The sequence below is a fragment of the Schistosoma mansoni genome, chromosome 6 (assembly GCF_000237925.1).
Source record: "Schistosoma mansoni strain Puerto Rico chromosome 6, complete genome".
Taxonomy (NCBI): Eukaryota; Metazoa; Platyhelminthes; class Trematoda; order Strigeidida; family Schistosomatidae; genus Schistosoma; species Schistosoma mansoni.
The window spans coordinates 5,629,010-5,640,537 of record NC_031500.1 but is presented as its reverse complement, the minus strand read 5'-3'; the positions used below and the strand labels follow the sequence as shown (position 1 = coordinate 5,640,537).

Below are 11,528 nucleotides of genomic sequence, written 5' to 3'. Positions count from 1 at the left end.
TCCCTTGTCCTTTTGGCACTTTGAATAAATTGGACTACCATAAAGAAAACTTACATATAGGATTATGAGTGATTGTCTAACACCATGTATTACCCAGGAGTTAGTGATAGCCCAATTAAAAAAGATACCTAATATTAGGATAAGTTTCCATCCATTTAAATTATTGTCGTTCTGTTTTAGTGCTTCCTTCCAATTTTTCTTGATTTGTAGCACAAAAGATAAATCCCCTTCTCAATCAACCTTTTAAGTTTTACTTTCCATGTCATAAACACATATGTCTTGAGCAGTGCACCAGTGATTAAAGTACTAAATCTTTAACCAGATTTCAGGTTCAATCCTCTCTTGACCTACCTCACTTTTAGAATTTTAGCGCTATCAATATCTCTTCGCACGGTATTAATCAAAGCCGAGTATATAAAATGATATTTAGTTGATAAGAATTTGAATGGAGATTGAGCTATGTATGTCTTTTCATGTATCAGATTCTATTCTCAATTTCACTGTGTACGTTCATTTCTGTACTGCCAATATAACTGGTATCACATACTTCTCTTTAGGTATAATGACTGAACTAAATATTGGGGCCCATTGTTCTCAAGAGGATTGCAAGCAGTTAGGTAAGTATTCTTCACTTCTTATCTAAAAATAAGGTAGCTGAATAAATCATCTCAATTTTTGATAAGCATTCACTAATTTAACTAAAATTAGATTTGAATAATCTTAAACTTTTCACCCTTAAAAATTTTACTCAGAACAACCAAATTAAGTGAACAGAGACCTGGAACGAATAACATACACCTTAGTAAATTGACTTTTGGCCGGATACACATTTTAACTTCTTGGTCGATAGGCTCATATTCTATTTACTACAGAATTACATTAAGATGAATGAAAACTTGGGTTGCTCAAAAAATGATTAGACAGCCTTTCGTAAAGGTATTAGTCGTCTTCGTTAGGATAACGTGAAAGGTGTAATCCTTATAGTTGGGTCCTGTTGTATGCTAAAAATCTATTATTGAGTGCATCGTATCAAATGTAATTAACTTGTAGTTTACTGCTTATTTACAAATCTTCAGAAGCTTCAGTAGACTCGTCTGCAGACAGAATCTTGTCTTTTAAACAGGAAACTGGCCCAACATTTGCAAACTGTTGTGTGGATGGGTTATCAGGTTGGTTACCAAAAACGGATTATGCTTTTCTACTCAACAGTTCAGACTGCCTTTTAGAGTTTTAATAATGCACAAGTAGGTATTTGATTAAAGATATCATCAAAGTATAATGTGTCTTTCGTGAATCCGTTAAGTAGTGTTTAGGTTATTTGCAAGATTCTGAGTAAAAATAATAAGTTATTCGGTCAAACTGTGAACTTGTACCAGTTGAGTTCAATGAGTCGCTTGTTAAATATACCAGGTTACCGTCTACTCCAAAGTGTGGTGTTAGTTTAAATGGAATGTAGTTCAGAAAAAAATCTAGGGTAGCTATACCGAAATATAGCACCAGTCCATGGAGTCATTAACTGTTGATCTGAGTCGTTTAGAAAGTTGCGCTTCTTGATTTCCAATGTCTAGGGTCAGTCCGTAATGTAGAGCACAAAATTCAACAACATGCACAAGCCATTATACTGATAAGTGTTTCTGCTGTTTCTGAGCACTCTCGTTATGTTGAAATTTGTGTTCTGTGTTGTTAGTTTTTCTACCAAGTTACTTTTTATCTTCAATTGTTAAAAAAATCAAATTACCACTTGCTAAATTTTTTTCATTTAAAGCACCGTCATATAGTTTCATGATATATAAATTCAGTAAAAAAATGCTCTAGAGTAGGTTTTCTTTTTCAGATTTTCTACCCATTCATTGTGAACACTGTGATCGTATCTTTTGGTAAGTGATTTATGGTCTTATACTCCACATCAAACTCTGACTTCAAATAGTTTTTAAATTTTCCAGATGTTCTGAGTTTTAATGTGATTTAGGACTTGCGATTCCTGCTATTAGATATTCTTCAAATAGAATATTTGAGATGTTAGAAAAGAATTATTTTGTTGAAGTTGAGTTCTCTGATCTTGACATTTTAAGCGTCAAGCCTTCATTGCCTCCTTAAACATCATCAGCCCTCTTCATCCCCTTGTAAATAAACACCGCTTGTCTGTCAAACACCACGATGTATCTTCATATATATCAGTACGTGTGGACCACTGAAGGTAAGTTCGACTAGAAAAACATTAGAATTTCTGTTAGAGACAAAACAAAGAAAGCCGGAGAATTTTCGAAAATTTGACACTTAGATCAGTCAGCAATCAGTAGCTATTGAAATAGATCCAGTTTACTCATCAGAAAAAATCCTAATTAACTATAAGGTCAAAAATCTGGTTGAAGTGGAAGGCGATCAAAATGAATGTGCAAACAATGGTGGGACAAGTGTCATTGTTGCTCAGAAGAACAATGAAAGCTCCACGGTGTGAATACCAAGCTCGTAGAACGCAGTCTCGGTAGAATATTTAAATTTACCTATCGAATAGTAATTCAATTAAAAAGCATTATTTATATAATCTAAATACTGAAAATCACGTAACTTATTACCATAAAAAAGTTATCTGTATTCCTGCCATCATTTAATTAGAAAATTTCAAGGCGAATATCTTGGTAATAATGGTGATAGATCATTTACAACATAAATTAAAGATAATGACAGTTTGATGTACTTTATCACCTTTTATTTAATTATGAACACGTTTCTCAATCAAGTGATTCTTGTATAGATTATAGTAGTTTGGTTACGACAGTCACGTGGACCCTAACCAAGTAGTCTGCATCTATCAACACGGTCCAGGCCAAAAGTTAGTGACTTCAAGGACTGGTGCCATGTTTTGCTTTGGCCGCTCCTAACTTTCTTCCAACCATCCCCAACACTATTCAGCAATGTGCGTCGTGGTAATCGGTGTTCGGGCATACGTAATACGTGGCCCAACCATCTCAGTCGATGAAGATTCATGACCTCATCAACTGATTTACCATCATTCCCTAATACCCTGCGTCTAACCTCAGTATTACTTACCCAGTGATCCCAGCAGATGAGAGCAATATTTCTAAGACATCTGTGGTCAAATACTAGTAACTTACGAGTATCTTCTACTCTTAATGGCTACGTTTGGCATCCGTAAAGTAGAACAGAACGGACTGCCGCACAGTATACTTACCCCTTAATTGATAGACAGGTACCTCGCCTTCGCCATAGGTGATGTAAGTTGGCAAAAGCTAAACGAGTTTTCTGAATCCGTGCAGACATTTAATCGGACATCAACTCATTAGGGCTGATCAGACTTTCAAGGTAAGTGGGCTGCCTAAGTGTGGCCTCAGTTGTTCCTAGAATCTACTTTTGGCTTTCTCGTCACTGAGTTTAACTTAAATGGGTCTTCTTAATGTGGCTTTTCTGCGTCCAATGAGGCACAAGCAAGTGTGTGCTCCTATTAGAACATGATCGATGCGAAAAATTGATGCACAAATGTGAGAGGTCAATCAGATTAAGAAAAATGATAGTCAAAACTAATGTTCATATAATGATACCTCAGATCCTGGTAACAACCAATCATATACCAACAAGTCAATAAAAGAGTTCATATCAGTTACTTATATACTGTTTATTATGTTTAGTGATCGAGAACAGGTGGGGACGACGAATCGTATTTTAATACAAAATTACAGAGTACGTTCATCAAATGTGAAAACCATACGTTCAGTACTTCATTTGCAAATTCTCCATCGATTGTCTCAAACTTCATCATTCCTTCATTGCCATAATGATTAATCGCTGTTTCCGTTCGCTTCGATTAGATCATCTTAACCTTCTTCTGCCAGGTCTTCCACTCCCGATTGTTGTTACTTACTACTTATATCTGTCGACATAAGTAGCAAACACCACGAGAGTCTAATACTTGGTGAAGAGATAATGCGTAATAACTTACTCGCACATCCATTTGAGTTTACAGGAAATTTATACCTCAATTTAATTCCACTCTTCTTACTCTCAATTCATTTGTTATTTTTGAGAGACCGAAAAAAATTTCTGTTTATTTTGTAGTAAAATTCATAGTTCAATTACTGCACATAATTGTCCAATTTCAAGTTCAACCTACCAATGTCATCAAGCTTCAAGGTTAGATTGATGTTGTTATTGTTACTTCCTATAAATATTCTTTCTTCTGGATCTAGTCAATCTCGTTCTGATGACGCTAATGATAAAATCTGTGATTATCATTTATGTAATCAAAGACAATTAGTACTGTTATCCTGTGATGGATGTTATGGAAATTTTTGTACCAGGTTAGTGTGTGTTACCCTCTATATGTGTTTTTCCGTTTTTAATTAAACAAATTACTTGAGCAGAGATGATCCAGAATGTTTTCAATGTTTAATAAATATGTTATACCCGGCACTTTCGGCTATTTTTCCATTTATATTTAATGAATGAGTGCTACTTATTACAGTGTAATTTTCATAGGTAACTTTATTTCAAGCGTCTGAAGTTATTTGAAACTGTCTACTTTAAACATGCCAGAGCAATACAACCCAATATACAGGATGAAAAACACGGATAAGAGTTACGATCTGAAAGACTGCGTAATGCATAAAATGACCAAGATTCATAACTAGTGAAATATTAAGGTCGAGTAAGTACTAACTATACTTTTAATTTTGATGGAGTTTTCTTCTCTGAGCTGGATAGTTTGGTCGTGGAGCTTTCATCGTCCTTCTGAACGACATCATCAGCACAAACTTATAGGCCTAATTTATCTATTTCATTATTTAAAACTTCGATACTGTCCAGTGCAAATAATGTTTTCTATTTTAAACATACTGTTTAAAAATATTTATCATTTCTGTCCTCTTTTTAAGTCATAAACAGAAGGAGGTTCATCAATGTTCAGGTTTGGCGCAATCAGTTCGTCAATGGGATAAAATTCAAACAGTTAAAACTGTTGATCGTACTGCATTAAATGGTTAGTTTAATTTTATCATATTGTTAATAATAAAAAAAAGAATAAATAAATAAAAATCAGACTGAAATAATTACCCTAGAATTATATTTTATAATAATCCATCTTTAACAGTATGTATAGTTTTGCTTAAACCATTATAATGATTACAGGTAAAAATACCTCTTGAAGTCATCTAAATTTCCCTTGAGTCAGATATAAGCGTCAAAGAACATGTGCACCGGTGTAAATTACCATTCATTAACACAACGAGATGAAACTGTCAGGATAAAAGTATTAAAGTATTATTTTATTTATTTATTTAAACACATAAATATAGGTACAAGGAAGCATCAGATATATATGCGCCGCACAAATCTCATTTGATTTGTGTGAGGGCTGTGATACTTCCCAGGTGCCCAAACTGAAGCAGGTGGTTTTCTTAGGAGGCCACACCCCGAGCCTTTGACCTAAAGGTCTGATCCACAAGACAGTGGAGCATCGTAAGGAGATGCAGTCCCATGGTAGCCAGTGACCAACGTTTGATTCATACACCTGGTTATTACTACTGATCAATAAGAGATTTAGTTTTTGATTTGAAGGAGAGCCTGTTGTTAGTAGTAAAATAGTGACTGATTGGTAAACTCTGAAACTGCAGTCAGTCTAAAAGTTTCTTGAATAAAATGTTTTAAGTAGTATTAACTTAAACAAATTTCCAGAACCGCACTAAATAGCAATCAGTTTAACAATTGTAGGACTACATCAATTGTACATTTCCATTGAGATAAACCATTAACAAAATATCTAACCAGAACACTATAATTACTATACATCATCTATCAGATAATTAATTAGGAATGAAAATGAAGGTTATTAAACACCTAGTAATGCATCACTTCTAACCGCCTTATCTCATAAAAATGTTGTATGAAAGTTGAGTTTACATAACTTAATATAAACAATTGATTGTTTACTGTGTATTGATCAGTGTTTTATCTGTCTAATCCATTAGTTCTGATCGGATTTTATCGTCATATGGTCACTAGTCTCGAGGTCACATGAACCATATTAAGATGTCAGTTGTTTGGAAGTAGTCGGCAGAAAAACCTAAGTTTTGTACTAGTTAACACTCATCAACAAGATGTACCTGCAATCTTGAGAGAACTGTTGTTCCTTGTGGGATTCAAACTCGTATTGCTCAGCATAATAAATGTGCTATTCAGGTGACGCTTTTTCAGACCCCATGAAATATCAGTTCCTCAAAGCCTTCAGGTATGCCTTGCTGACAAATTCCAGCCAGTATGGAACTTAGGTTCAAGGTTTTCTCTGACTACTTAAAATACATATCACTGCATTGAAAATATAATAGTAAGTTAAGAATTCAATCAGGAAGTTTAGTTAGTTGAATATGCTTGTCAATAATAATGTGACTTTGTCAGTAGTTCTGTTATAATGCATTCAAGGGGAAAGTATTGATAAGCTTTACATTTTTTCCGCAAATAACATGCACATTGCTTCAATTACCTAATGTCTCACTGTAATGCACAAACGTCTTAATATAAGTTTATCTTGTGCAACATGAGAAGTACTCCATTCTCTCACTAAAATAAGCTGTTTTTTAAATATTAAAAATATATCATGCAAACTTGCGTTTTTCGAGAGAGTGGACTTGTGTTCTTGATAATTCTGCTATTAGAACTACCTTCCTATCCGCTTCCGATAAACCCAAACTACTTCTACACGTCAACTGAAGCGATAGAGAAAAGATGAGAAATGCCAGTTAGAGCTTTACTCCAAGGTTAATTTATGTACAGAAAATTGAGGATATTTATTGAGTGACATATGACCTAGAACTTTTAGAAATTTCTGGCATCATGCTAAATATAATGACAGTATAGGTAAATATCTAATCAAGGGCATGACACATGGTTCTTCGTTTTCTAGACGTTTCTGAGAAACTTCTATTCGACGGTGATTGAATAAAACATTTCCTAGCGTTTTATGGGATTCTAAGGATTTTGAAGAGGGTTGTCTTGGGACTTTTCAAAAGTTTTGAATGTTGAGTTTAAAAGATATCGTTTTATTTATAGTTACGTACTAATTACCAAATATTAAAGTTGAGTAATTGTATATTTTACTGTTTACCCTTGTGTTTACCACCTGTTAAAGAACGAAGTTAGTAGTAATGTTGTTTTTAACTAAAAATCACTAATTACAAACAACTGTTTGTGAATAAATTGTATGTAATCATATGATTCTTTAACTTAAATAAATATATTAATTACAATTCGCGTATTTTAGCCAAGTACAGAGTTAGTACCATCTGTCTTCTCAAATAGAAATTTAAGCTGAAGAGTATTTGCTTGGATGTTTAATTAATTGCTTAAAATCGAAGTATTTATACAATTAAAGTGACAGGCTCATTCTGCTTAATTCAATAAAAGTTGCATTATTATAAATCTATGCATTGATACATTGTATTCCATCATATGCTACACCATACACAATGGTCATTATATAAACAAAATAATGTGATATTACTGTGTAAATGTTTTGTTCTATATGTATTTTTCTATTTTCATCTCTTTTAGCTATTTCACATACAATAATTCCAACGAAAACCAATGACACACTATCAGTCAAACCACTAAGTGATCGTGCCCGAGCTACTAAAGCGAAGTTGATTTTATTAAAAACTAAAATGGAAGCATTGCCTGGTGGTCAACGTGCTAGAGAATTACCTGAATCAGAGAGATTTGTTATTCGTTTGTCGGTTATGCCAGAGGTTCTTTCAACAAATAATATGATTTCAGTGTATTTTGGAAAGGTGGTTACTCTAATTTTTTAAATTTTTTTTATGAAGCATTTTAGTAAAGTAATACATGAACTGCTTATTCTAAGATGTTTTATGGTAATTGATTTATTTCATTGGTTGTATTTACAGATCGATTTCAATTGATAAATCTGAAAACCAAGCAGCACTGGATAACTATTTCTTCATAAGCGGATATTTCTCAACAGTTGACGCCTATGACGCTATTGTGGATCGAATCCATCACCTTCAGGTCCAGTGGCAAACACTTAGTCATTAAAACCACCGATCGGTTTCCGGTGATACAATCCTAATTTCAATCAATTTACGTTACAGTACAACCAGCATTTGAATCCTGCTCCCGTTTCTAAAAATGAATACAGAAATTATGATTATAGTTGCAAATGCGAACTATTGGATTACAGCCTCGTGACCTAAAGATTAAACATTCGATAAGTGACCAGAAAATCATAGTTGTGTACTGAAAAGTCCTATACTAGCATGAAGCAGTTGTTCAGTGCTACTAACACTTTTTCATCTGCTTTGATTTGAGGAGAGCCGGTTAATATCACTAACCTTCATACACAAACAGTATTTGGCTCAAATCTGAGTATTTGATGAGTTACATTCAAAGAATTTATTTCGCCATACGTTTTTTGAACAGTATAATTCCTAAACTTCCTTTCATCCTGTATTTTTCCTTTATAGCGTTGGCCACTTGGTTGCATTCTGGATTATGGTTGTGAACACTTTCATTTACCCCGTGATAAAGTGAGCTATTTTATTTCTGCGAAACTATGCGAATCATTTAATGTCGTATACGTGCTTATTGGTTAATGCAAGAAGTACTCAATAAGTTTTGTTTATGGCTTTACACGGAATCGAATCAGAATTCCTTTCGAACAACTCATTATATAGGTTTGTATTAGAAACTAGCTGAAATATTGTTCAGTAATTAATCCTCCATTCTTGAATTTATTGTGTTAAACGATAGTCGACATTTATTAGGAAGATTATCAAAAAACTATGTACAATCATAACACTTAAATGAAGCCACAATGATATCATTAGGTTTCATGCTGTTTATTTATTATAGTGTTTTGTGTCAGTGATATTATAGCTTTTCACTTTTGAAACAGGTTTCTTTGTAAACCTTTTTCAAATATTTCAATTTTTTGAGACTTTAGTTAGTAGATGAGGTAAAAAGTTGACAAACGTTTACAGATCGAATGTGCACATTCACATTAGTTTGCGATTGCATATACCTGTTTAATCAATTAATTAGGAATAAAATATTAATGATAGACCCTAAAGTGGTATACATTACAAACCGAGAATTCATTGGAATTTACTGACATGACAGTAAAGAAATAATGTTGAATACAACGTAAGAATAACCCTGGTTTACTTGATTGAATTACACATTGATTGTTATCAGAAAGTTGATTGTTGTATAAGTTATGTCATTATTCATTTTAACGCATTTCATACACACATGTGTATGCTCATTCAGTGATAAAACTCAAGATCATTAGAATGACAATGATGTCATATCGCCAACCAACCAGCCTGTGTTTGGTTTAGTTAAATAACAGTTTTGTATTACATATGTTTAACCACCGGTTATATCAACGGGGCTGTTTGCTGGTGTAAAAGTAGGTTGTAAGAAAAGATAGAGGAAGCCGAAGTAAGACTTAATAGCAGATCATGAAGCCATTAACTGTAGATGTAGACTACTTAGTTTGGATTCATGCCACCAATGTTTGAAGACGTTGAAGACGTGACTCACAGTCGGTTATAATGGTGCAAGTTCATACACTCTTAATCTTCCAAATTTTAAGCTCTAGTTTTCCTTGCTTACATTTTCTTTCTGACTTTTAAAATAACATTGTTAGTGCTTAATCGTTCTCATCATTACTACTATATTATTTCAATTGTTTTGCTATTCATCTTGTCGTGCTAATATAATATTGCAACACACATTTGTGCCACGCTCTGCGTTTTTATGACTGATAGAACACTTTGCCGTGTGACGTCCTTAATTCTCTGACTTTTATTGTTTGGATTTTGTTAAACAAAAACCTTTTATGAAACTGCACATTTTTCTGATTAATCTTGTATTATTCTATTTTTATATTCTACTTACAGAAATACGGTTTAATTCGATTATCCGATGAATTAGATGAATACTTTACTACTACTGAATGTAGTCAACATCAAAAGGATATAGTTTCAAATTCATTACTTGATTTAAGTAGTTCACTTAAACAACATGTTGTGGATAATTGTTTTGTTGAAGGCCAATTATTACAAATTGTATGTTTACCACAGACATAATCATAATGTTTTGTTTCAATTATACGTCCGCTGTACAAAATGACCATAATGCATTCTTCCTTTGGCTAATTCTCATTTACAATTCTTTTCCAGTTATTTATTTATTCATTCATCTATATATATGTTTGTCCACATTTCTTATATTCTGAAGTCTAGCAAGCGTGAATTGAAATATCTGTACAAAATATCTCAATGAAATGCGTTTACTATGTTTGTTTTTCTGTGCTGAATACTTAGATCAACCGCTTTGTTGACATTATTATTATTTCGTCAGATTAAATGATGGAATATTCTACAGTATTTTACGAACAAATGCTGTAAACTTTTTTGTCAGTTTGTCTTGTAGAGTGATGGCAAAAGGTTGAATTGGTAGGATATTTTTGGCTCAGGTGTTGTGTATTTATGAACTGAGTATTTTTTTATTGTAAAGCTTTCATTGTCTTTTTCCGCTGAACGTTTAAAAGAATTTTGTAAAAACTGTGTACATGCCACACGGATCCAATATGCAATTCTAATAGTAATAACACAACGGTGTACTAGGATATGTTTGGAAGTCATTCAAACGAGTCAAGACTCGCTGCACTAAAATTGCATAGAAAAATTCTTCAGTATTTTTCATCAAAACAAAATTAGGAAGCGATTACGCAGTTTTGTGGAAGAATTGAAGTTAGGAATGTAAACCACTGCAGATCAACTCCACAATTTTCGCTCCCAGAACATGTAATCTTGGGTTCCATTTCTTGCAAGGTTGTGAATGTACACTACAGAAGAGTCCCGTAATAGAACAAAGTTTTTCAGTGCTCCCTGCTTTTCAATGATATAGCAACTGCAATTAGTCGCTGATGGATAAAAATTAGTTTACATTGAACAAATGATATTTTAACAATAAAGGACTATATAATTTGAATATTACATTATAAGTTCTGAATTTAGAGATCTTTCTGCATATTAAGCAAATCGTTAGTTCACAGAGTCAATAACTAAGCCAAATATAGCGATTTCTTCCAGTAGATCAAATGGAAACGTTGACAAAGAACAAAATTTTCTTCAGCAATTGGAAGAACTGATACCCTTAACAGATTTCCTCGGTTTCAATCCTTCCCCAACTAATGTCAATCCGTGATAAAAATTAAAAAGTTCGATACGCTTTTTAAAGCAGAATAAAGTAAATTAAGTTCTGATAAGGGGTTTTAAGGGATCTCTTGATTCTGTTCTAAGAGTTATTTAAGATATGCATTGATTTATCTAATCAGTTTCATCTGACAGAGTCGATCAAATTATGTGATATGATACTTGTTCTTGGCCAGAATTTTTTAATTACCAGCATTTGTCAACATTGCACAACTTGATTGTTAGGAAAATATATGAAACGTGAAGTGACTATGGAGATCATAGTAATGGGGTACCAGT

At 33.2% G+C, this 11,528-nt stretch overlaps 1 protein-coding gene across 2 annotated transcripts; it reads left to right on the top strand.

Moving 5' to 3' along the window:
• Positions 1–463: 463 nt before the first annotated feature.
• Smp_138890.1 (putative zinc finger protein) lies at positions 464–11,231 on the top strand (the record flags this gene model as incomplete). Of its 2 annotated transcripts, XM_018798055.1 has the most annotated exons (8): positions 464–617; positions 1,835–1,877; positions 4,075–4,149; positions 4,206–4,316; positions 4,890–4,993; positions 7,561–7,796; positions 8,490–8,552; positions 9,930–11,231. In XM_018798055.1, the coding sequence occupies 8 exons, from the start codon at positions 464–466 to the stop codon at positions 10,116–10,118; spliced, it is 975 nt and encodes a 324-aa protein (XP_018653034.1). In that variant the 3' UTR covers positions 10,119–11,231. The 2 variants fall into 2 exon arrangements, with proteins under 2 accessions (XP_018653034.1, XP_018653035.1); XM_018798056.1 differs by lacking the exons at positions 8,490–8,552; positions 9,930–11,231 and adding an exon at positions 7,914–8,238.
• Positions 11,232–11,528: the final 297 nt, after the last annotated feature.